Source organism: Diadema antillarum, unplaced genomic scaffold (genome assembly GCF_040938485.1).
Source record: "Diadema antillarum isolate AM-2024a unplaced genomic scaffold, OU_Dant_1.0 scf00000035, whole genome shotgun sequence".
In the NCBI taxonomy this organism is placed as follows: Eukaryota; Metazoa; Echinodermata; class Echinoidea; order Diadematoida; family Diadematidae; genus Diadema; species Diadema antillarum.
This window is the reverse complement of record NW_027270924.1, coordinates 4,861,836-4,888,246: the sequence shown is the minus strand read 5'-3', so window position 1 is coordinate 4,888,246 and position 26,411 is coordinate 4,861,836. Positions and strand designations below refer to the sequence as shown.

At 36.9% G+C, this 26,411-nt stretch overlaps 1 protein-coding gene across 1 annotated transcript; it reads right to left on the bottom strand.

Annotated features, from left to right (window-relative positions):
- Positions 1 to 19,592: 19,592 nt before the first annotated feature.
- LOC139744352 (uncharacterized) lies at positions 19,593 to 26,390 on the bottom strand. Its single transcript, XM_071654797.1, has 5 exons — positions 26,228 to 26,390; positions 24,433 to 24,615; positions 22,124 to 22,300; positions 20,644 to 20,718; positions 19,593 to 19,803 (listed from the first exon to the last, which is right to left on the bottom strand). Exons 1-5 carry the CDS (start codon positions 26,330 to 26,332, stop codon positions 19,627 to 19,629), a joined length of 717 nt encoding a protein of 238 aa, XP_071510898.1. The 5' UTR covers positions 26,333 to 26,390; the 3' UTR covers positions 19,593 to 19,626.
- Positions 26,391 to 26,411: the final 21 nt, after the last annotated feature.

Sequence of the window (26,411 nt, the reverse complement as noted above, 5' to 3'; positions counted from 1 at the left end):
ATAAGAGTTATATGGAGGCAGATAGTTTACTATAACCTTTTCCCCGGTACGAAATTGTGGATCTATACACATACTGATACTTACATGATACTTCTCCAAGACATGGCACCTGACCATCTGTTTGCAATACGCTCCTTGTGCCTCAATCTTCAAATCATCAATTAATTTCATAGTTTCATCTGTTAGCCCACTTTGAAAATGATTATGTTCTTTGAGGTTATTTAAGCTTTTGTGTTAATACCCAGCCTTCAACAATTAAAGTCTCCAACAAAAGTGAATGTCATGGGAGCTCATTCTTTAACACTGCCATAACATTATTTTACAGCTGCATTTGCTGTCATTCTGATATCATTATTTCTTGTTATGTTATTCATTCTTTTGTCTGTTTGGTTACAGTCATTCATTTCTTAATACGTATCATAAGATGCGGACAAAAGTGACTTTCCTAACATCATAAAAGCTTCATTTTGTGTAGGTCATTTCATATTACTTGTGTTTGTTCTTTTGGTACTAAGAACTGCTCAATGTCACTTCGCATTGTATTCATTGTGTTAAAGGTTAATAAGAATACTAAATTCTTATATGTGTATATCCTTTCAAAGGTTCAAAAGAAGTGCATTTGTTGAAGAAAAACTCGTAAAATGAATTAAAAAGAATTTCCCAATTAAGGCTATTAGTGCTTTGTGGGCTTACATTGTACGTGTCTGATCAAATTAATGTAAAGACCTAAAAAAAAGGTTTAAAGGACTTTGATCCTCATATGATTTTCAGTTGGGTAGATATAATACTGTAGTCTGTCAATCAACGCTGTATAAATGAAGTAGTGTTAATGATATATGGAAAGACTGACTCTTTTTAGATTATGCTTTCAGCTGCGAATAATGGTGAAAATTCCCTATAAGTATCTACCGCTTCCAATTATATGCATTGTTTCACACTTGTTTTTACTTATCTGATAAAAGCTCCTTCTAACCTTAATATGAAATCAAATGCAGAAATATTAAACCCTGCGAGATCAGATGCAGACATGTGTTTTAAGAAAGCCACAAACACTGGACTATGATATATCTTATCTACTCATGTGCCTGTTGAATAAGTCTTTGTAAATAGCATGGTGCCACCGGTGTCTGGCGCATTTTTTTTTCAGTTGGTGTACAGTCATCCTTGTGTAAATTTGATGAAGAATGATTGCAGGGAAATGTTGTACCTCATTTGATGATTGTCTTGTTTGTTAGTTAATGATTAACCTAGTAGACAGCTTCGACTCATATCTGAATATATTATGTATCCATCTGTTGATAACAATTATTAAGTCATATTGTATGCACACGTGTCCACTTTGACATTACAAAAAAAGAGAATCTTACTGTGTAGTGTAGCCTTCTATCCTTATAGTTTAACATTAAAAGAAAAGTCAATTGTCAGTGCCTGGCAAATGATTAATGTTACTAAAGTTATCAATGAATTGATATGACATAACTGTATAGGTCCTATTTGTGAGGTTTGGAATTCATGAAATTACATGAACGAATTGTGTAACTGCTGTATTCTCAACTTCGTGGCTATGTTCTGTCATACTTTTTCCAATAGTTTTGCAATAGTCGGTGATACTTGTGTGTATTACTACCTGGGCATATATGTATTTCCTCTAACCTCTCTTATCGCTCATAATTTGTTATAGATGATGTAACGCGATGAATAATGTCTGTCAGATTATATGTAAAGCACACCTTCGTTTTTCAGTGAAGTGCTAATTACAAAATTCGGCAACCTATCACACTGAAATTTATATTCTCGAATATAATGTATTCTTACTGTATATGCTACAAACAAATGTAATAGAAATCAATCTTTGGATCTTGGTTTCGAGAATGCAAATCATATCTTGTCGCATTATCACATGTCAGCATACGTTTGAACGTAAATAAGTCATGTGTTGTTCAGGCCTTGACAAATGATAATAGATAGAGGGTGTGCATCATTTATAGATTGAAATGTTGTGTATTTATATGTCATTATTGTTCAAGTCAATCCAATTCAATTAATTTCACATCTTTCAAAACAACACAAAAATAGACATAATATGTATGAAATGTACAGAACAAAGCAAAACAAATATACACAAAACAAAGCACAAGCAGTATGAAGGCAGTTGCTAGTTACGGTGAAGTATAAACACAGTAAAAATAGTAAGAACTGCAGCAGATGTGTAGGACTGACAAAAGGCCATTGGCCTGTCAAAGGTCAAACCCTTGATGGACTGCATCTTACAAATTTGCATTTTAAAAATTGTGTTTGAATTACATGCAGAACATAAACGGGGACAAATAGAAAGACAGAAAAGGACATGGGAAGAATAAGATAAAAAGAAACAATGACAAGATTTACAGGTAATAAACTCAGAAGACAAATACAAACAAGCTAAATAATGAGTTTCAACAAAAATAACAAACAATACATGAACAAACAACAGGCAATTGATAAAAGTTAAAAATACCTCATGATATATTTCATACACCTGTATTATTCTTTCTGTAATAGCTTAATCTTATATTTTCTTTTAAAATCACTTAAAGGGGAACACTGTTTAAACTTGTCTAACATATAATTCCTAAGTACAGGACCTTTTTAAGAAATCACAGTTCTCGAGAATTAATATCTATATAAAGGAATGTACATTCTATTGGAATCAAAAGTATACATGAAATAATCATCAAAAGCATAACGTCGCTGGGGTGACAAGACCTTGTATCTGCAATTTTGGTGAAAATGACTTTTTTAAAATTAATTTAATTCAATCAATGGTCAAATAATGGGTTAAGTGATGTCCTGTCCAAATCCCAACTGTCTTATTAAAAAAATGAAGCCACCACGGCATGTCAAAGGAAAGGCTCTCCCATTCGCCACAGTGCTTTGGTCACCGTGTTTTTTGGCTCTCCTGAACATTTTACATTTCGTAGATACGAGGTCTTGTCGCCCCAGTGACGATAAGGTAATAACTCTTTTGTGAAGGAACACATGAAAGAAGCAATGTGAAATTCATTGATACTATGAATATCCAATAATTGCAACCTTAAAAATAACTATTGTATAAGAATATTGTCAATCGTTTTTACTTTTTCCTTTTTGATATTGGATTGGGATACAATGTCATCAAACAGATCTAATGTGTTCAGTAAAATAGTGAATCATGTAGCTATCAAGGTATTCATTCTATATTTGTTGTACTCCTTGTGTGTTTGAGTGTTTGCTAATGACAGTTTTTAGTTATCCTAATGTTCGAGAGCACAAGATATTATGTTATGTGGCATCAGCACTATCCACCTCTATTGAGACCTAACACGTATTCACAGTTAAGATGCTCATGCGGAACAAAATCTGACAGAAACCATCACCATTCTATTAATTCTATCTTCCTTTGTAATCGTTTTCATCAATACTCCGACTAAAGTGCTTACCAGAATGTCGAACATTAGTCTTTAAAATGAAAAAAAAAAAGTTTTCTTGTGGGCGAAGGGACATAAAGGCTAACATCGTGATTCCCGTTATCAAAAGTCCCAACCGGACCTGCAGTTTTCTTTCGTTTTATGTAAATTTCATAGTAAACAAAAATATAAACAATAAAAAATAGTAATTGTGGAAAAAGTGTCTGTTATACTGGACATGCCCTTATGAAAAAACAAACAAACACAGTTTTACCACATTATGTAACACAATGTGCAACACAGTGTCGAATACATGTGTTTAATATGTGTTTATAAAGTGATTTTGGGACGTGTGGAACAGTGTGTATTAACCACAATGTTAAGCAGCGTCATCACACTGTGCAACATAGCGTTACCACATGGTACAAAACACACATTGAATACACTGTGAATAAAACTACAGTCTCGCACACAGTGACCACAGGGTTGAAACCAAATAGTCCATTAAACTGTGGTAGTCACCACATAATCCACCACACTATGGCATTCACTACATAGCTCACCACACTATGGTATCCACCACATAGTCTACCACACTGTGGCAGTCACCATATAGTCTACCATACTGTGGTAGTCACCACATAGTCCATCACACTACAGGTATTTACCACATAGTCTACCATACTGTGGTAGTCACCACATAGTCCATCACACTATGGTATTCACCACAAAGTCTACCATACTCTGGCAGTCGCCACATAGTCTACCACACTGTGGTAGTCACCACATAGTCCATCATATTATTGTATTCACCACATAGTCCACCACACTGTGGCAGTCACCACATAGTCTACCATTCTGTGGTAGTCACCACATAGTCCACCACACTATGGTATTCACCACATAGTCTACCACACTGTGGTAGTCACCACATAGTCCATCACACTATGGTATTCATCACATATTCTACCACACTGTGGCAGTCACCTCATAGTCTACCACACTGTGGCAGTCACCACATACTCTACCACTCTGTGGTAGTCACCACATAGTCCATCACACTATGGTATTCACCACATACTCTACCACACTGTGGTAGTCACCAAATAGTCCATCACACTATGGTATTCACTATAAAGTCTACCATACTGTGGCAGTCACCACATAGTCTACCACACTGTGGTAGTCACCACATAGTCCATCACACTATTGTATTCACCACATAGTCTACCACACTGTGGCAATCACCACATAGTCCACTCTGTGGTAGTCACCACATAGTCCACCATACGATGGTATTCACCACATAGTCTACCACACTGTGGTAGTCACCACATAGTCCATCACACTATGGTATTCATCACATAGTCTACCACACTGTGGCAGTCACCACATAGTCTACCATACTGTGGTAGTCACCACATAGTCTATCACACTATGGTATCCACCACATAGTATACCACACCGTGGCAGTCACCACCTAGTCTACCACACTGTGGTAGTCACCACATAGTCCATCACACCATGGTATTCACCACATAGGAGCCTAGTCTACCACACTGTGGTAGTCACCACATAGTCTACCACACTAGCTGTGGTAGTCACCACATAGTTCATCACACTATGGTATCCACCACATAGTCTACCACAATGTGGCAGTCACCACAAAGTCCACCACACTGTTGCAGTCGCTACTTAGTCCATCACAGTACATTATGATAGTCACCACATAGTCATCAGGTGTATCAATATTTGTAATGCATGAAGGCACGTTTACTGACTAGATAACACTGTTATTGAATATGAAATTACCTTTTCATATCAAAATTTATGATATTGGGTATAACATAACATTATTATACAATAGTTCAGAGGAAATCCCATCATAATTACTTCGAATATAGAAGTGGTTTTTCTTTCAACCAAAACTATAGGATCCCTTTGACCTTTACATCGAGAGAAAGTCAAATAGATTTGTACCATTATCCAAATGTCTTATTTCGTGAATGTATTTTCACCGTGATTGAACATTAATACATAACTATGAGGAAAGCAATGAGAACAGAGAATAAATGTCGATGCTGAGAATAACAAAAATTAAGGCTGTCAATATGATAATACAGCAAAATATACATCATTGTAGACATTTACTGCATGTACATATGAGGAAGTCCACATAAATAGTTTTGCAAACACATACATTGAAGTGTCAACTAATACAATTTGGGAATTAATATCCGGGCTTTCTTTTTTTCATGGACTTCCGTACCAGGAATATGTCCGCATCAGTTTAGATCAAGATTCACAGTACGTCTGAAGATAATTATAATAATTCACTGAAAAATCCTTGAATAAGATCAACAAGGCTTGCACTGTCATATACCATGTATTGCATGTTAGTTATCAACGTGATTGTTAAATAATCTTTGGAAGTAATATGCAAGTACAGTGTGTAAATATTTTAATCAAAAGCTCACTTGGAAAAGGCAGGAAAAGATCAAACCAGTTCTTTGATCGACTGCCACCTGAAGCTTACGCGAGTAATATTTACGTACAATAGAGGGGAAAAGATATTGAAACTTTGTACAAAGCGTTCTTCTAGCTCATTTTGGCTAATAAGACGCTTTTTATTAACTTATAGTCGGAGAAAATCCAGTTCCATTTTCCAAGGATGTGTACAAAATTAAATCTGAATTTCATAAAAAGACACTTTTCTAGGATAGGTCCTACACCTATACATGAAGAACAGCTATTTAAAACTTGAAAACACGATCCGTCGGTTGACTAGATTGAAACGAGCTTTACGTTGCCAAGATATCTGTTTCCTTATCGATCATGGTAATCAATCCATGAACCAGCAATAACGACACAGCAGCCTGCTAGAATAACACTGTAAATCACCTTTAGTATGTGTATGAAATCATTCGCTCATCAGTGATGGATGACTGTTCTCGAGATTCTTCGGCTGTGTGTGTCCTTACATAGAGAGCTGTGGTAAAACTTTACACAATCCCTTACTGGCATCCCCGAATATTTCCGAGGTGGGTCAGCCTTCTCATTACATGATATTCCACGCTACCAGGTCCATTATTACATCACTCTATAATAGAGCGATGTATAGATCAATATCATCAGATGATACAAGATTCGCAGTGATAGAAACAAGGAGACAGCGCCCTCTAGAGGCCTCATAGAAAAGTGATTGACAGTCTTCGGTAGAGAGACATCGTTGAGCACAGAGGATCCCAGAAGAACAGGTGTAATGTGTGTTGACAGATGACGGTGAGGGCGCCATGATTATTTTCGTCAAGGTGACAATTAAATATTGATGTAATGTCTCTTAATAACTTAACTTAATAACTGTCCTGTCTCCTAGTTAGAACAAAGGGACAATAAATACTTAATGTAACACCAAAGGCGAGTAAAATCGTCATTGAAAAAATGGAACCAACTATCCAGCAGATAAAAGAATGTGGGAAAAAGACAGATCGGACTCACGACTGTGAAATGTTGGAAGAGTGAGTAATAATTCAGTGATATTCATTATTTGTGTTTGTTTGTTCATTTCCTTCTAAGGAGATGACTGGAACACCCTTATTCAGATAAGTTAAGCTGTTGTTCATACCATGGGATCCAGTTAGATGTAAGGTGGGATCACATCACCCGGATTTAACACCCTGCTCCTTACAATTAATGAACGAGGCGGGATCTTTAACGTGCACGAGTTGTGACTCTGTCATACACCTCCGTTTTGTGTTCTATCTGATCGACAGAGTGTTTTGCCTCTTGCTAAACTCTGAGGGGACTATGATTAAACACAACATTGCCTAGTTCAGTCTCGGGTTCAAACCGGGGCCCTTAGGATGGTGAGGCAGACGCGTCACCAAATCTCTGAATGTTCAGTTTGCGACCACTAAACTGATAATTTTGTGGGAGCAATCTAAGCCGATGAATAACTTTGGCTAAGATGTATCAAAACACTTAAAAACAACAACGAGATCAGCATAATGTGTAAGCCATATGCTATGTAATTAGTATCGAGTGATCAAGTCCTACACTCCCTCTCCAAGAATGGATCACTAAATTTTTGAATATCGTAAAATTATATTCTGGTTTATCCTTTGATTCTAGCAGCAGCCGATTCCTTGTTAAAGACTATTCCACTGCTTCCTTCTTCCCTGAAAATAACCCATCATTTAGAGGAGTTGATTATCTGTTGCTTTTGAATTATAAAAAGAGGAAAAAAAAATGAAATGAAACTAAGTGTAAAGTATAATTCCATAATTATCGTATGCAAATCTTGCCTCGTCATTGAACTTTTTCCTCTCCCGCCGACTGGTCGATTACTTAATGTTTTACTTTGTCAGTGAAACATTTCAATTTCCTTTATGATCTGGATAAAGTATACTCTTTTATTTCTTACGATCGATGAACACTTTTTTGAAAATTATGTGAGGCATCAAAAGCAATGGTTCATACTTCATTTTATGTTCCTTAAGGTTACTAGTTATATTACTTTATTAATAAGGCAGTATTTTTCTTTTGTTTCAAATTCTAAAATTTCCTCTATGTGTATCTTCTTTTTTAATTGAAATGTCCTTCAATCAGTTTTAAAAGTTGGTCTTAATTTATCAAAGCTAACTTAGGGCGGAATCCGCACTTCGAGACAACGCCCTACAGTCCTCTTATAGATGTATGGCGTAATACTGAAGAGTTTGTTTGCAAAAACCGATAAGTCCTTATTTACTGAATGGAGATACTATTTGCAATTAAAGGTCAAGAAAAATAAAGAGAATAATAAGAATTTGTTCGCTTCTTTTGACTATAACTTCAAAAATGTACCTTTATATATTGTGACCAATGTATCATGTAAGAGGTATAAGTTTGTACTTCATGGCAGAGACCGTACTTCAAAATCTCCAAAAATGGACTTGGGTTTTTGAAAACAAACTCTTCGTATAAACTAAACGCTAAACAAAAAGTAAGTTTCCCCTAAAACAAACGTCTGTAATTTATGAATCAGGAACCTATTAGGGAAATCTGAATACAAGATCATGTGGCTGTGTTTCTCGGCTACCTTTCATGTGAAATTCTGTGGATATCACTCGGTCAGCTTGATTGATCATGACTTAAAATCCACTTTTTGAAGTCCACAAGCCCAATATGACTTGTGCACACAATTTCACGGTTGAGTGAACACGTGGTGGTGGTGGGGGGGGGGGGGGGGGGGAATTGCCAAAATAGCCGATTTGACGTGTTCTCGTGGTAATTTCTACGAAATAAGATGAATCAGTGTGTTGAACAGTTTTTACACACAATTCACCTAACTACACGGTTGAATGAGCACATCAAAAACAAAGAAAAATAAGAATTTGAATTGTGCAGTAAGAACTGCGATAGTTTTGCGCAATGCAATCAACTGTATGATGCTTTTTATTTTGTGCTAATACCCACACGCATTTCAGTGACCACCTGACATTTCAGTCACGCTTCAATAAGCACGTGAAGCTGGAAACCCTTTTTTCCCCTACATAATGAAAAATTGCCAGTTTTGCTATAATTTCCATTGTAGGTTTGTGTGAAAAGGAGGTATATGTATTTTTGAAAGCTAACAATGGCTTTTGCATGCAATGTGGTTTATTTTACTGTTGAATCACCACATTATGGGGGAGCTGTGGCATAATGGATAAGACTCCCGACTCCGAATCGGAGGACACGAGTTCGAATCCCGCCCAGTGCTTACGACCATGGACAAGATTTTTTTTTTTCCACGATGTCCTTCTCGACCCAGGTGTATAATGGCAGCACAATGGCGGGGACCTCTGGTAGAGCAGTGGCATCACTGAATAGGCCTTCCTGGATAAATAAGACCTTATTGTTATTATTATTAGCAGTATTATTATTATTATTATTATTATCATTATTACAATTATTGTTATTATCAATATTAATATTATACCATGAAACAATGATTTATCCTATTGAAATCGTCCAGGTGTACGTTGCGTTGATATTCTGCATTTAAAGTCATCTGAAAAGAAAAAAAAAATCATCATTGCGTTTTAGGACTGATATTAATGTCTGTGATCCTTGGCATTCCTTCAAAATTGTACATGTCAAGTGGTTTATGGGGCCTGAAACACCCCTTATAATCTCTGGCTACCTTTGATTTATTTTGAAGTAATCATTGGGAATTGGTCTGCCTTTAGTTTAATAAAATCCCCTTGTTGAAGCAGATATGAGAATTTATGCAAATTAAATCTCCGGACCTTTGTTCTCACTTCTGAATACTTACTTTGACATTAAGTTCTTGATGTCTTTATGACGTCATGAATTCATGCATAAACGCAAGGGAAAATAAATGCAATAAATCATTGACATGGTACCAAATTTCACTTTTGTTAAACATTAATATCATCCCGTGCTGCAAATATGCAGTGAGAGAATGGAGACAGATATTGATTGTGATGAGATAATGGCCTTTGTTGTTCATGTGGTGTTGATGGTTGGTGATGGTGATGAGAGTTGCTTAAAATGCTGGTTGACTATTCTGCGATCGTTATGGCACTATAACACAGAGTGGGTACCATCTACACTCACTTTTCATGCTCTATCGGCTAACACAGCTGAACAGGGGGGCATTTCATGAAGCGTTTTGTCAGATATTTCGTCTGACAAAATGTTAAAAGCTACTGAAATCCTTGCATCTGATTGGTTGAGAGCAAATTTGTCCGACAAGTTGTCGGACAAAAATGCTTCATGAAATGCCCCCCAGGTCTTTATAAACGAAACAAATGTAAATGTTATGGGAATTTCAGCCATTAAAAATGGTTTTGACCTGCACATTTTGCTCATCTTATGTGCTTACTGAAGCATGTCACAATGGCATTTTTTTTTTTCATTGAAATCAGAGTAATTTCTCAACATTTCAACTAAAACATAAGAAAACAATGAATAATCTTTTATTATATTGGGTAAAAAAGGTTTGCAAGTCCCACATGCTCATTGAAGCGTAACTGAAATGTCAAATGATCATTGTATCTGGAGTGGTATTAAACAAAATACAAAAAGCATTAAACAATTCATTTCAGTACGCAACATCATCGCAATTGTTACCGAACAATTTAAATAGTTTTTTCTTTGTTTTTAATGTGCTCATTCAACAGCGAAATTACGTGAATTGTGTGTAAAAATTCTTTATAGTTCGATAGTAAGTTTAAGATAGTTATGTAGGTAGATAGGATCATACTGATACAACCTGTATGATGCATTTGCATGTAATTGAGTTGGCATTTCAGTATCTGAATAATTATAAGAACGGCCCAAGTCCATGGAAGACCATTTCGAGTAAACTAAAAAAAAAAAAAAAAACTTCATATCTTTTTCATTTGTCCAATAATATTCTATTTAGCTGTGATGGGAAGGTAACATTGTATACACAAATTAGAACATTGTTATGACAATCAACATTTACATTAATTGTGGAGAGGCCATTTTGTGTGGTGGACTTGGGTCGTTCTTTGATCCATATACATGATATTCTGCTATAGAGATGAGAGAAGGATGAGAGAGGGTGCTATAATATGAATATAAGAATGACCCAAGTCCTTCATTCTTACATTAATATAAGATTTAACTCATTCATTTCAGGCACTTCCGGGGGTAATTCGGATTTATCATTTATACACAAGATGAGTCCATGCATAAGCAACAATTTCCCATGTCAAACTGAATTTGGCCGAAAATTGGACTTGGGTCGTTCTTATATTCAGGTCTCCATTTTCTTCTTCCAACCTCCTTACCAGAGACCATGATTATACATCATCAAGGAATGTTTGAGAGAAAAAAAAAATATATATATATATATATTTTTTTTTAAAACCAGGGTTTCACACACAAAATACAGATTTGACTTGCGGCCGACGCAACTTTAATATTAATTTTCTCTGCTCTCTCACCTACTCTTTACCGAAATGGTGCTATTTCTCGACTCTATCTGTGGTGTCTTTGGGATTGTTATCTTGTTGGAAGATCAGACGTGCCCTAAGGAGAGATTTTGGCAGCAGAATGTCGTAAAAGCGTCACAAAATGTTGAATTTAGTGATACGGTGTCGCATTTATGAATCTTGCATCGACTTTTATCCAAGACACTAATCATGAATCACAATCTTGATAATGAAGAGAATTCTAAATTTGTTATTGAGTGTTTTAAAGATTTTGTTTACATTTTAAAGAACATAATTATAAACACTGAATGGTGTTACAGATTAGAAGCTAGCTTTGCGCGTCTTCACGCGTATAGCGTCTCGGAAGTATTATTTGTGACCTTGCACCTCAAACAAAAAGTCGCCAGACATGAATTTTTAGAGAAGACCACATTCTAAAAGAGCAGACTTTAAACTTTAAATTGATGTATAACTCAAATCAAATGGAATCTCATAACCTATCTAAATATTGGAAAGAAAGCACAAACTGTGGAAAAGTTTGAACTGAGAAAAGAGGCTCTGAAGTACAGTGTCTATTCAAGCGCTTAATCTTTACCAAACCGTGCTGGATGTGGAATGAATGGGACCAAAAAAAAGAAAAAAAAGAAAAAAAAACAACAGATTGTAAACCACCAGAGTAACAACAATTTAGGGATAATTAGATTAAAGTGAAACTAAACATGCCCCATTAACACATTCTGTTCATAATTAATGCCAACATTCAAAGCAGTAGGACTATCCTTTCAGAAGATATTAAAGTTGAAAGTGAAGAGTGAGGACAAGGTATTTCAGAAATGAAAAAGGGACTCTAAATAAGACACACCTAATCACATTATTCTACCAAAATGTTCGAGATATTCTGCTAAACACACACACACACACACAGTCACACACACACACACACACACACACACACACACACACATACACACACACTTTCCTGCCCGTTTTATGATACCAAATTTTAGCATAATGTGAAAGAAGACCCGCTCTTTCAGAAAATGTTTAAAAGTCAAGTTCGGCTATGTTGACCCAGTTCACTTAATTTCAGTCCTCACGCAAAATCAGTGTCTGCGACTTTATGTTCGTGCACGGTCACATTTGTTTTCATCCACCAAATTGCCTCGGGCTCATGAGCCTCGGATAGCTTCATTGATGTGTTAGACCAAGGAGCTTCAAACACAATTGTTTGAAGCTCCTTGGTTAGACCCCGTTTACAGTGCGAGACTCGGCCGCGGCAGAGCCGCGGCTCGGCCCAGCCCCGCTTCAGTGTAAACGTGCAAAAGGCCAAATGCGAGGCCAAAATTGGCCTCTCATTTGGCCTCGCTCTGGAGGTAGTCTCGGCCGTCGTGCCTCAGAATAACGTGGCACACAGGGGTTTCCACCATGGCACATAAAGAGTTAAACCGATCGATAAATCGCTAATCCCGCGGTACCATGAATATAATGTCTAGTGACCGTGCATCACAAAACAAACAAAAAGTCGCACCCCTTGATTTTACGCAAGGACTGAAGAAAGGGGAAATGGGTCAACCGAGTCAATTTTGAGTTTTCCCTATTTTCTGAAAGAGTTACTCTTCTTCTACACTATTGCTGAGTTTGGGATCATTAATTGAAAGGGAAAGTCCATCTTCAGCAGTTTTTCTAAAACTTCTTTTTTGCTTGACAAGTGTGATTAAGTTTTTCTTAGAGGCCACTTTTCATTTCTTGAAAATCCTCTGCACACTTTTCACTTTCAACTCCCTAACTTTTAAAGGGATGGTGTCACCACTTTGAAAGTTGACATTAATCATGGATTGAATGTGTTTACAAAACAACCCAATTTAAACTTAATCCGATAATCCCTTCATTGTTGTTGTTCCAGTGGTTTCCATCATGCTTTTGTCTCGTTCATGGCACATGTAGCACGCGGCTTGGTAAAGATTAAGCAATTGAAGAGACCCTGTACTTCAGAGCCTTTTTTCTCAGATCCAACTTGTCCAAAAGTAGAGCTTTCTTTGCAATATTCTATCGGTAAGGAGAATCCGTTTGAATTGATGTATACATCTTTTTTTACGAGCTAAGAGTCTTCTCAGAATCTGCCTTTTAATTAAAGAATATTTTCTGGCGACTTTTTGTTTGTTTTGTGGTCACATATACGAATAAAAACAATAGGTTTCTGCTCGAATTCCAAGAAAGCATTGATTCACAACGGTAAATGAATACGAAAACTCCGTTAGAGACGTAGTTTTGACGAATTTTCGCAAATCGGGGTTTGTCAAGTCAATGGCTGATTTTATAATTAAGCACATATATTTATAAATCAAAATAAAATAGCGTTGTCATTCGTAGCGCACTTTGTTATAAGCGCGGTACTACTGACGACGCATCTTTCATTTTGATGTATATCTGCTTCAAAATAAAATCTAACATTTACTTGACAAAGCTCTATGGGCGAAAATTCGTCATATCTACTTCTTTCACGGAGTTTTTATGTTGAACTAGTGTAGCGATTATCTAGATATCTAGATTATCTAGTATATATATATATATAATGGGTGAGAATTGCAAACGATGTACAATTGCCAATTTTTACACTTAATGACACTCTTTCTCTTAGAATACACTAGGATGATCTAAGACAAAAGATTCTTTCATGTCATCTCCAAGCCTGATAAATTTTCCTTTCAGGAAATGTATGTGTGTTTTTTTGTGTGTTTTTTTTTACTGATATTTTACATTTGACAAGGACTTAAATAAAAAAAAAAATGTTATACAAGATGTATTCATTTGTTACATTTTACCGTTATCTATTTATGCATGCTAACCACTATGGAAACCCATCTCTGTTGATCAGGGTGTTCCACTCCATGATGTGGCAATAAATTCCATCAATCAATCAATCAATCAATCGATCAAAGCTTTTTCGGAGTTTCACCTTGGTGTGAGATCTATTTGTTCAGTGAAAAAAAAAAAAAGGAGAAAAAGGCGAAAAACAAAACAAGGGCTCGAGAAATACCATCGGACCTAGTCTGGCTTCCAGACCCTCTGCCCATAATATTTCGCTATTCAGGATATTGACGCCATCAACATCAAAACATCGGCAAAGGCGGCGACTTCGTGCAGCGAGGTCCATTTGGCAAAGGGCCTGGAAACCAGACTACGTCGGACCCTACTGCCGGACGCGTTTTTTTTTTTTAAGACGGCACAGATTGGGGCATGGCGCGTGTTAAACCTATGGGAAAAACGTTGGGTTAGGGTTTTTGGTTATGGTTATGGTTATGGTTAGGGTTAGGGTTAGGGTTGGGGTTAGGGTTAGGGTTAGGGTTAGGGTTTGATGGTTAGGGTTAGGATTAGGATTAGGGTTAGGTTTAGGGATAGGGTCCCCGATAGATTTTTACTTTCCCCAATCTGTGCCGTCTAAAAAAAACACGCCGCCGGACGTGCACCACCACAGCACTCACACCTTCCATCCCAATTTATAGAATGGGTAGCTAGAATCCTGCGATCTGATTGGTCGAGAGCTATGTGTTCATTTTTACTGGCCGCACCGCTGAGTCACAGTGGTAAACATGTTATCGCGCACTCAGCAAGAGTACGCGTACTTGTAACAAAGGTTCGCGCACTAAAGCAAGCGTTCGCGCACTCAGCTTGGCCATGCATCCAGTATACAAATATACCAGGCCTGAGAGGCTCTGGTTGAAACTATGAGTATGAGGTGACTTCAGTAGCACTATTTTCTGAGGGGCGCAGCCCCGAAGAAAATAGTGCTACTGAAGTCACCGAAGGCACATAGTTTCAACCGGTGCCTCGAAAAATTGGCCTGGTATATTTGTTTTATATCCCTCCCAAAGAATTTAAGAGTATTCGACTGCTGGTATTCTGTAATTTACCTCTTTTTTAAGGGCATCTTGCTTTACTTTTCAAGAAGATTGACTAGTCATTCACGCTCGGGAAAGCAGCTCAGCAGGAGGGCAGCGTGTACGCGTACTATGAAGAGACAACTGCGCGCTCAGCCGCTGAAGTGTACTCGGTGCATTGCTGTACAACGTACTGGTAAACATGCGCAAACTGCAAACTCACTACGCGCTTCATACATGCAATACGCCTATCCGATCTGTCAACAAGTACGTTCGGTTGCCAGTGCGGTGATGTGCGTGCTCGAGCTGATCAACGATGTGACTGTGAGCTGCAGTTGATTGTGTTTTCTGTCGTCTTTCTACCTAGCTGTCATGTCTGTACATGAATATGGACTATCATTTCCTATTAAAATGCAAGTATACATTGTAAATTTGGGTAGCATTCAGTAACAGCGTATAAGGTTAGATTAGGCACTGGAAAAATTCTAGCAATTAAAGCATCGAGTGCCACTGTAAAGTCGTGTGATTCGTACGGTGTTCTAACGTAAACAGTGAACTAATTAGACTCTAACTTACTCGTTAGACACTCTAAAAAATAATTATTAGGAATGAGATTACGGGAAATAGGGCCTACTGTTAGACAGGTAGAACTAACGTTAGGCTTAACTAGCGCTAACGTTAGAGCAGGCCTACTATCTACTGCAGTTTCGTTTGTCAACATCTTTTGGGTGGGTCGCTCGAGTTTAACATAGTGAACTGCGAGACCAACTTTCAAACGGCGAAGCATGAACTCCCCAAAGGCCTACGGTACGTCGAAGAACCCTAGCTTGCTTATTGTTGTCTACTATAGTAGATAGTAGGCCTGCTCTAACGTTAGCGCTAGTTAAGCCTAACGTTAGTTCTACCTGTCTAACAGTAGGCCCTATTTCCCGTAATCTCATTCCTAATAATTATTTTTCTACGATATCGCCTAACGTAGAATGAGGGCTTTATAAGAGTCTGAGTCTGAGTCTCTCTAACGTAACCCGTGTCGCATTGAGTGTATGCGTGCCTTGTGGTTCTCGCGAAGTGCAGTCCGTAAGGCGCCGCGATACCCATTCATTTGTACATGAAATCTCTCGCGAAGCGAAGGTGCTGCGATACCCATTCATTTACACGTGAAATACTTCGCGTCGCGACGCGAAGCAAAAAAGGCGCGAAAATTACCAGCGTGGTATAGTTTTTACCATTTCCCTAGGGAGTATAGTCTTTTTCGCGCACTTGTATGTTAGAATTATGTTTTGTTGTTTACAGTGCTCTCGACCAATCAGAGGACGAGATGCATTTTGTGAGGGATATAATAAAAACTGATGCATGGCTGGCCATGCATCCAGTAAAAACGGTAAGTACGGGCATGCATGCCCTTTACGGCAAGCCAAAAGGAAATGCATCCAGTAATTTTGTCATCGGGTAACACGATAGAAAACTGTGTTTTTGACAAGAAAATTACCCATTCTATAAATCAAATGACGCACATGTCTTTTCGTGCGTCAGTCGGAATATAGTGTGCATGCGGTAACTATGGAATTTAGCCTAAACCCACTCGGCTTCGCCTCGTGGGTTAAGCATTCCATAGTTACCTTATGCACACAATTCCGACTGACGCACTCAGACCTGTGCGTCATTTGTGTAATATCACATGATTACTTTCATCCAGCCACAGACAGCCACATCGCAACTCAAGAAACAAACGCGACTGCTAAACAGGTAACTGCACAATTAAGTATATTTACAATGATTATGTTTATTTTTGTTTCTTACTGTGCGATGCAACCAAAGAAACGCACCGTTATACCTACCTATACTACACTATTAGCATATTTATTTAAATGCTCATTCTACTCGTTCTTTTTTTTTAAACAATCATAGTTATTTTTGTGTGTAATTTCCGTGTATGATAATATGTTATAGCAAAATGGGAATATATTATTATATGTTCATTTAGCTAAAACAGAAATATTGGCGTAATGTTTTGTAATTGGCGGATATGTTTCTGAGTAGCTCCTAAATTTGTTAATTTTTGCTGACATTACATTCACCTTATTATTTTCAACTCTTCTAGTTTGTTATAGGAAACAAGTTTTATTCCACGCATGGCATTTGTGTCAAAAGCAGAAAATAAAGCAAATGAAGACCAACTGTCGAATGCCCCTTACACCATCCGGCATCGTACAACATCTATTGCCATCATCATCTCAAATATATTATCATTCTTTCCAAGATGAAAAGAGTTTTCAAGAGTTGGTAGAAATACATTTGTATCTCAGCATCACATTATATACACAACAAAATAACAAGTTAAAGGTATGTAGAAGGAAAGAAATGTAGAAATAATGAACCATACAAGAAACAAAAATAATAATATTGTATGGTAAAACAAACAAAAAACAGAAAAAAAAAACAAAAATACGGATTTAGACATGGGCGTCAATTCATTACGGGCGGGAACATCCCCCTCCCCTACCAGATGAAGAAGAAGAAAAAAAAAAGGAGCAACCCCTTCCTCATGAAATTTCACGGACTGCCCAGCGATTATTCAATTCCCTCTAGTTGAAGGGGTCTTGGTTTCTTCATTCCCTTCCTTTCCTAATTTTTTTATTTTAAACAAGGTAGGAAGGCCTCATGAGGTACATATTGTAAGTCACCGATAAAAGCACTATATTTATCTGAAAATGACACACGTACCCTTGTTGAGCCTTACTTACTTAACTTGTAGAATCTGATTCACCGTATAACTCGTGCATGGGCTTTATGATTCTTGAGTGTTGAACTACTGTATGGCTGTTAGAGTTACGGGTAAGAAAATTATGTTTCAATTGTTGACATTATCATCTTCTTCATCGCATGGCAACATGTTCACCAAATTCATTATCGATGGAAACAATATCATTTATACAGATGGACAACATTTCCCACTTTGGAGTTCCAAGAGCACGGGGGAAATCTCCAAATTACGATTTTTTTAAAAATAATAATAGTGTCACAACCAGAGAAAAGACCTCAATCAACAAATTACAAAGTTTAATGCAATGGTTATGTAGAGTCGTGAGTGGATTAACCGAGGAGTGGGAGTATGACAAAATTGGGTCTTACTTTCGTTTTTCATCTTCCTCTTTTCCATCTTCGTCTATAAAAAACGGGCACTCTAAGGAATTCCTACCCCCTTTACCAATTTCCAGGGAATCTAAAAAAAAAAGATAAAAGAAAAACAAAATATTTGAAACCAGAGGTAATCTAAGTAAATACATAAGTGAAATTTCTTTCATCGTGATTTGTAGTCGATAAATTCATGTTCCTTTTGAGGAATAAACTAATTCCATCTTTTGTTGTGTTTTTTTGTGTGGTTTTCTAAGAAAGAAAAAAAGAAGAAAACACAATCTTATGTGCGGGAGACATCCGTCACGTTCCTTAATATTAAGTGACACGCATTTGTGATTGCTAGTTTTATGATACCATGCAGCTAAACTTGATTAGAATATTGTAAACCCGCAACAACAAAAGGATCCGAATGTCGCTGATGGCGAAGCCGAAAAAAAAATGAGTTTGAAGTAGGATCACCAACAACAGTCACAATGGACTAATTTCTCTGTTCTTGACAAAATTGTATAGTTGAGTGTTTTCTCGATTATATGTTAACATTTCGAAGCTAAATGGTCAAAGGAAAATATTTTTTTTTTCTGAGCCATGATTTTCCGACTCTCAACGGAACATGAACGTGTCAGACGATTTGGATTTAGCGCCGCAGATAAACTACGCCCCTACCAATAAGTGCGTGATCTTATTTGGTCAGTGCATGATGGCATCCTGATTATTGACCACTGGCGCTAAGCTTCAATGACAATTGCCGAAGAGGCTAGGAGCATACCTTCTATTGTCACGAGTGGAAATCTGTCTTATCCCCTTCATCACGATTGCGTCGGAAGGACAACTTAAAAGGTGGCTTTCTCGAACGCTGATATTTACAGACCACTAGACATGCTCTCATAAAATCATAGATATCTCCGAAACCGACTTCTGTTATAAGTTGTGATATAAATGAAATTGAAGTGGGAGAAAAGGCAATAATATCATGCCATTTGCAGAATATCGGCACCCCTGACTTTTGGATCTTTTTATTGTAGCGGGTCACTTTTGCTGTCGCGGTTATCAATTGATCAAAAATAATATTCGTATCATGACACAATACATTATCAGTGGAACAACATTATATCACACAACATTTTTGATTTGGTTCTTAATGTTTGCTTTATCCACAGTCAAGCATTATGTCTTGTTCTCGTGCGTTTATTTTAAGCCTTGGGATTTTTTTTTATTCCCTGGTGAGCATCCAACATAGCTTTATTCATCATCGTCGAGTCTTATAGCTGTATAAAAACATGTTTGACGGTTTTCCGAGGAAATTTTTGAATCAGCATCGTGATCTTCAACATCCTCGGTGACAGTTGAGTGATCGTGCGTTGTAGAAAGTTCCAATGGTGGAAAGCCTGTACGATCAGCGCTTTTTATGAAGTCATTCTTTAAAGAAAAAAGAAAGCAGAATAATACGTTTATTTCAGGAAAAAAAAAACAAACAAACAAACATGCAGTTAGTTCCAATTAATATCGGCATGTGCATTTGGTGTATTTAATAAATTTATTGCGAAATTACCCGAGTGCTATTTCTTAACATTTCAAAGTATGACCATCATAAAATAAATCAAAATTAGACCTTTCCAGTGATACTTAACTTGAAGTATAACGAGGTATATCTAGAATTTATGATTAAAGATATCCGGTATTACCTTAATATTCCATTTTGCTTTTAGCAGCTTTAATCACAAATATCTCAACTTAACAGGAATGAGGTTTAATAGCTCGTTTTGGCAATAAAACTCTTCAATTATAATTGTAACCCTGAAAAAAAAAGTTTCTTCTTAATTCTATTAGAGTTCAGACACCTTAGAATTTTAAAACTGAAATCCAAAACACAGTTGGAAAGTTTCGTTTTCAGTTTATTTCATTTCTCCACTCGAAGGAGGGAATTAATGTGACAAACCAAAAATGTTAGCATGATAAACAAGAGTACTCATAGGAAATAGATCAATACATATTTAATAATCGTAAAATATTGACATGCTTTATCTGAAGAAGCCAATGATGTAAACGATGTTGACATATTTTTTTTTCCGTCGCAACATTCCTCTTAGTTGCAGCTCTGAGAGTCTCGCTCTTTGTGATCTTTACCCTGAGACCAGGTATCACATATCAATCTCAGTTCATACTGTATCTATCAATTATTATGTAACAAGTAGGAAAACAGTACAAAGCAAAAAAAAAAGAGCAGAAAAAAAAGATGATTAAGAATTAAATTCATACCTGTTGGGAAGTGCTTTCATGTTTGTCACTTGGCAACTGGCGTAATGGTTTATCATTGATGATGATGCCCTCAATCTGTAGCATGTAGACGGTGATAAGAACAATAACAACAACAATAACAACAACAAAGACAATTGTACGAACGTTTTCAAAAAACATATACGTAATTGTCGAAATAATCGTATTTCGTTTGTTCTTTTGCTCTCTCTCTCTCTCTCACACACACAAACACAAACACACAAACTCTCTTATATGAAATTGACTGACAAATGAACGATTGAATGACTCTTTTTTGCTGTATTGTATTTGTAGGCCAGTAGACGGTCCTATTATAGGACATTGGAGAGCACAAAAGGGCTTGGACATGGGCACAGGATATTTGATGGAAACAGGTATTTGAAAAGGCTGATATCTCCAAAACAAAGCAATACTAATGAAAGATGGGACCCGCCATTTATTACGATCGCTTTGTTGAACTTCCATGTGTTTTCTTAGTATCTTGCAAAAAGTTCAATTCCCAAAAAATCCTCATCTTCAACAATACTACATCATCCCTTGAAGCTATATTAGAACCGAGGCAAACTGCCTGCTTTTTAATGATACTGACAGGGTAATTAATGTTGATGATTAGTTGATAATGTACAGGAAATCAATGACAGCATATGTGGTATTAGGACAACATGCATCCTCCTGTGTACCATTAGAACGTGTGGAGTAGCGCAGGGATCAGCGATTGGTCCACTCCTCTGTGTTACACAACACCAGTTCAAGACATCATTGAATCGCAAGCTTTCAGCTGCAGTATGCTGATGACACACAGCCATGTAAGTTATGTGTTTGTGTTCCAATGCCAATGTCAAGAATGATATTACCCCCTTAAAATACTTCGAGGGCAGGTGACAATTTGTGCCTTCAGACTTCTGCACAAATTTTCGCCAGGCGACCAATTGTGCAGGGGCGATAATTTGTGCCGTCAGTCTCCTGCACAATTTGTTGCCTGTTCCAGGGGCGACGATTTGTGCCGCGAAAAACGGTCATTACAATCGAAGAGTATGAGAAAGTCTATTAACTCCGTAAAAAAAAAAAATACTCCCGATCCGGGCACTTGACGAAGGGTCATCTGAAGTGACGCAATGTTCCAACTGCGATCGCCGTACTTTAGTTTACAATAAACTTTACCATTAGTCGTTGCACAGGTTTTGGTCCTGCCAAATAAAAATTTAACGAATGACTCCCATTCTTGGAAAGGAGAAAGGGACATTTGTTGCTGGGCATAATGAATAATCAGAATAAATTATAATTATTTACAGTGGTTGCGAAAAGAAAAAGGCGCTAAGTGACTGGTGAGAGCGCCGGACGGCATACACTATTAATATGGCAACATAACCCCCATCCAGTTTCCTTCTGTATAAACTCTTATTTTCATGAAGCAAATTCATTATTATTCACAGCTCATGTTAAACTAGTCGAAACATCTTACTTGTTCTTTACAGGTTGAGGTCTGTGAGTTAATTGTCGTGAAGAATGTCCTGGGTAGGTCTTCGCATGTGATACGGGCACGTCTAAGATGTGGCAAATGACACAGAAATTCGGCTGCTGCTGTTGCTTCTGACTCTGAAATACGACCCGAATCGATCACGATCAGAAGTTCGCAGATCTGCAGGAAATGATTAAAAAAAAATCTAAAAGCGAAAGCAAAACAAAACATTTGTTGGATATGGAATTCGACTACCCTGTTTTCATTTCCTTTTTTTTTTTCTCTCTCTCTATCTCTCTTTGTCGCTCATTTCTATCATTGCTGCTTCGGAAAAACCAGGATGAAAGGCGTAATATTGAATGCTCGGAAAAGGAACTTAAATGACAAAATTGTGAGATTGGCCCGGAAAGCCTATTATTGTGGGAGTGATTATTTTAAGGCCAAATCAATTTGAAACCAAAGTGCAGTTTCAGAGTATGTTAGTCTAATACTGTTTGACAAAACCCAAGAAACACCCCCCCCCCCCTTATTTCTTTGCCAAGGTCCATGTCATTTGTAAGTGACTGATGGTGATTTCAAGATATTTGTCTCCGTGCTACGCAGTGTTTATGTATGTTGTACAGTATTCATTTAACTCTTGTCCTAACCCTAAACCTAGCACGATTCGCGATAGGCATATTGGCTTTAGCGCCATGTAGCGGCTACGTGCTCATGACAGGAGGAAGCTGACCAGCTTCAGTCTGACCAGCGATGAAAACGGCAGAGCAAAGGAGAATATGTGCCGTTACCATGGCAACGGAGTTTACAACAAATTCGAACATGTGTGCTGATCCCCTATTTCCAAAGAACAGTATGTGAACCAAATTTGCATGAGCATTGCTCAAAAAATCGATTCATAATCTATACTCTATTTTGTCCTGCTTTAATTTCATGATATCCAACACATTCGAAAAAAGGCTTTACTCCGGCATTGTGGGCACCAAAGTTCTTGGACATTTTGCTTGAAAAAAAGGTAATTCTTCAATCCATAACATTTTAAATTTCATGTAATGTTTTGTATTTAGAATATCATAATATGAACTTCGAATAGCAATTCAATTTCCAAATTAGTTGAGTTTGAGTTTTTTTTTCTTTACCCTGATACTACTGTGTGAGTCAAGCTCAAGCATTTTCATTGAAAAAAAAGAGACACCATTTGCGATCACTAAAATCTTTCGTTCACCTGTACTAATATGTCGTTGCCATGGCAAAGCAATGTTTGACATATTCAATCATATGACTGGAACATTTTTGGCAAAGATCAATGTGCGGGCTAAATTTCATGATCATTGCTCTAAAATGCGGAAGTAGCTCGATCACAAAAAAAAAAAAAAATATGCCCTGATTTACTGCAGCAATAATAATACGCTGTAACCACAGCAACGCAGTCTCTTACATGTTAGAAAAGTGTTGCACATCTTCATAGATTCTCTATTTCCGGAATAAAACAATGATAATAACAATCATAACGAAAATGATGATAATGATAAAAAAAATAATAATAATAAATGATATCCATGTTTGTGACTTTGGCGACTTGTTTTGTTTTCTTTCTTTTTTATGCAGGGTCAGGTAATACTCTACCACTTCTGCCTTTTTTAGTGGTCCCTCAAATTGTACTTTGGGTATTTTGATGCATCTGTATTTTCGACCACTGCAGTTTACATGACAATGTTCTATTTATCTTTTTCTCTACCAAAGGAAGTGAAATATATACATATTTTTTGTTGAAAGATGAAATAAACTTTGCCTTGAATGTATAATGTCGGCCTATGTGATGATATCTCTTGATGCACAGTCCTTTATGGCTTCTGTATGTTACTTTAATAAGAAAACGTGATCATAGAATGGTTCTGCTGAGAGCTGACAAAACAACATATCCACATATAAATGTTCATGCCTTTAAAGTTGTGTTTGTGATTTTTTTTTTACTTTAGTCATCATCCCGAAACACTTCTAGATATTTTTTCTCACACATTTCTATAACCATAAACCCCTTAAGCACTATTTCCTTAAAGCGTGTGCTCACACACAAAGATATGACACACATATTAGTTGATTGATGGAACAATTGCCGAAACCGATTCTATTAATAAACAAAAAGAAATAATTACACCATGAGGTTGAAGTGTTATAAAATGAAATATATTATTTCAGACACCTTGTACAAAGTGAGTGTGCGTTGTACAAAGTGGTGATTTTCTTCAATAAGGGAAATGTCTGATGAAAAAAAAAATGTTTTGTTATATATAAACAAAGTAAAAGTGAAATACCTGGCAGGATTGCGCCATGTCGGCTGCTGCTGAGAAGAAACCATTGGGCAAGTTGTGGCATCTCACACTGAAGGTCGAAAGACATGGCATTGTGCAAACCCAACGTGCCAAATATTTTCCCATTGAGGACTTATATTGAAGATTGTCATTCCAGTAACTTATGGTCAATGCAAGATCTTGTATCTGCAGAAAAACGAAACATCCCCACAACAACCAACAAAATTATCTGGCAAACATAACATGAGGAAACTAGAAATGTCGCAATGGCGACTGATATTGTCTCTTTGCCATCATTGTATGATTCTTTTCATACTGTAGGTCTACAGTACACTTCAACAATGTGAGACGACAGTTTCACATGGTTGGCACAAGAAAAAAATGAACAAAAAATTAAATGGGGCGTTCGAAAGATTTGAACGATCACAAACATGTCGGGTGCTTTGTAATACATTCCTTGAACGAGAATTTCATTTGGATGGCAAAATTATTTCAATTTATAGAAAATATCCGAAAATTTTGCGTTTTTCGTTTTAACCTTGACCCCTTATGTTTTGTGACCCCTCAATCTGCAACCTTTTGTAAATGATTATTTCCAGGTGCAATCCACTATTCACGACAATACTAGAAATTATCACTTGATCTTGATTTCTGTGTACGAAAATCATGCCTTGACAAAAATAATAGAAGCCACTGTGATTTGAAAAAAAAAAACATGCTCAAAGTCTTGTCATTGAATTTACATCAAAGCATATCTCAGCATTTTCTTTTAAATTTAACTTGTTGCATGTCAAGCGCAATAAACATCTTTAAAAAAGTTACATGGATCTGAAAAACATAATGTTTTAACAATGCATGCCTAGGTTATAATTTTAAGATAATGTGGCGAACGGGGGCTTACACCGTAGCGCATAAAGGGTGAATGGCGTTTAATCAAGTGTATGCATCGAGCTATATATAAAGTATCGAGAAAGTAGTGTAAAATTTGCATTAGATAACATAATTTTAGAATTTAGCCGGACGTTTGACCCTTGACCTTTGATCCCATGCATGAGATGTTATTTTAGGCAGTGAAATGTTTATTTCCTATAACACCGTGGAAATACCGCCAGACATGGATTATAGCAAAGGCCAGATTCTAAAAGAGCAGACTCTACGCTTTAAAATGATATATAATTCAATTCAAATGCATTATTTTAACATAACATTATTTTAAGTACAATGTCAATTCAAGATCTTATTCTTTGCCAAACTGCGATAGCTGTGCGATGAATGGGCAAAAAAAAAAAATAAAACAGAACAACTAACAGAGCATAAGCGGAGACAGGATGTAGACCACCGGAGCAACATCAAAAGAATGTTTACCAAATTAAACAGAAATTTAGCATGCTCTATATTAAAATATTCTGTGAATAAATAATGCCAACTTTCAAAGAATTATCCTTTCAAATATCATAAGAGTTGAAACTGAAGAGTGTGCATTTTTTTTTAGAAATGAAAAGAGGTCTCTAATAAATGCCTAACCACATACAAAAAGAAGAGTTGCAGAAAAACTGTTGACAAAATACTCTTCAGTTCCTTTTATGATATTAAACTTTAAGAATAATGTAGATCAAGAATAGATGTTTCAGAAAATATGAAAACTCAATATTTCCTTGGTTGACCTCTTTCACCTTTTCCTTTTTTTTCAGTCCTCACGTACAACCAAGGGGTCCGAGTTTTTGTTGGTTTTGTGATACACTGTGACACACATTCCTGGCAAAGGCACATGTGATGTAGCTGTTGTTGAAGATCTTACCTGACAGGTCGAAGCCTTGTCTGCTACGGTCTTGTAGAAGTCACTTTCAAATTTTGAGTTAAACAAGTCCATCGTTACTTCGCTCAGCACAGTGCTGGAACTCATTCCTTCCGCCAGGTCAAGTAACAAAGTTCTTCCGCAGTTGGAACGGTCGATATGTAACGATCGCTAATGGGAGAGAATA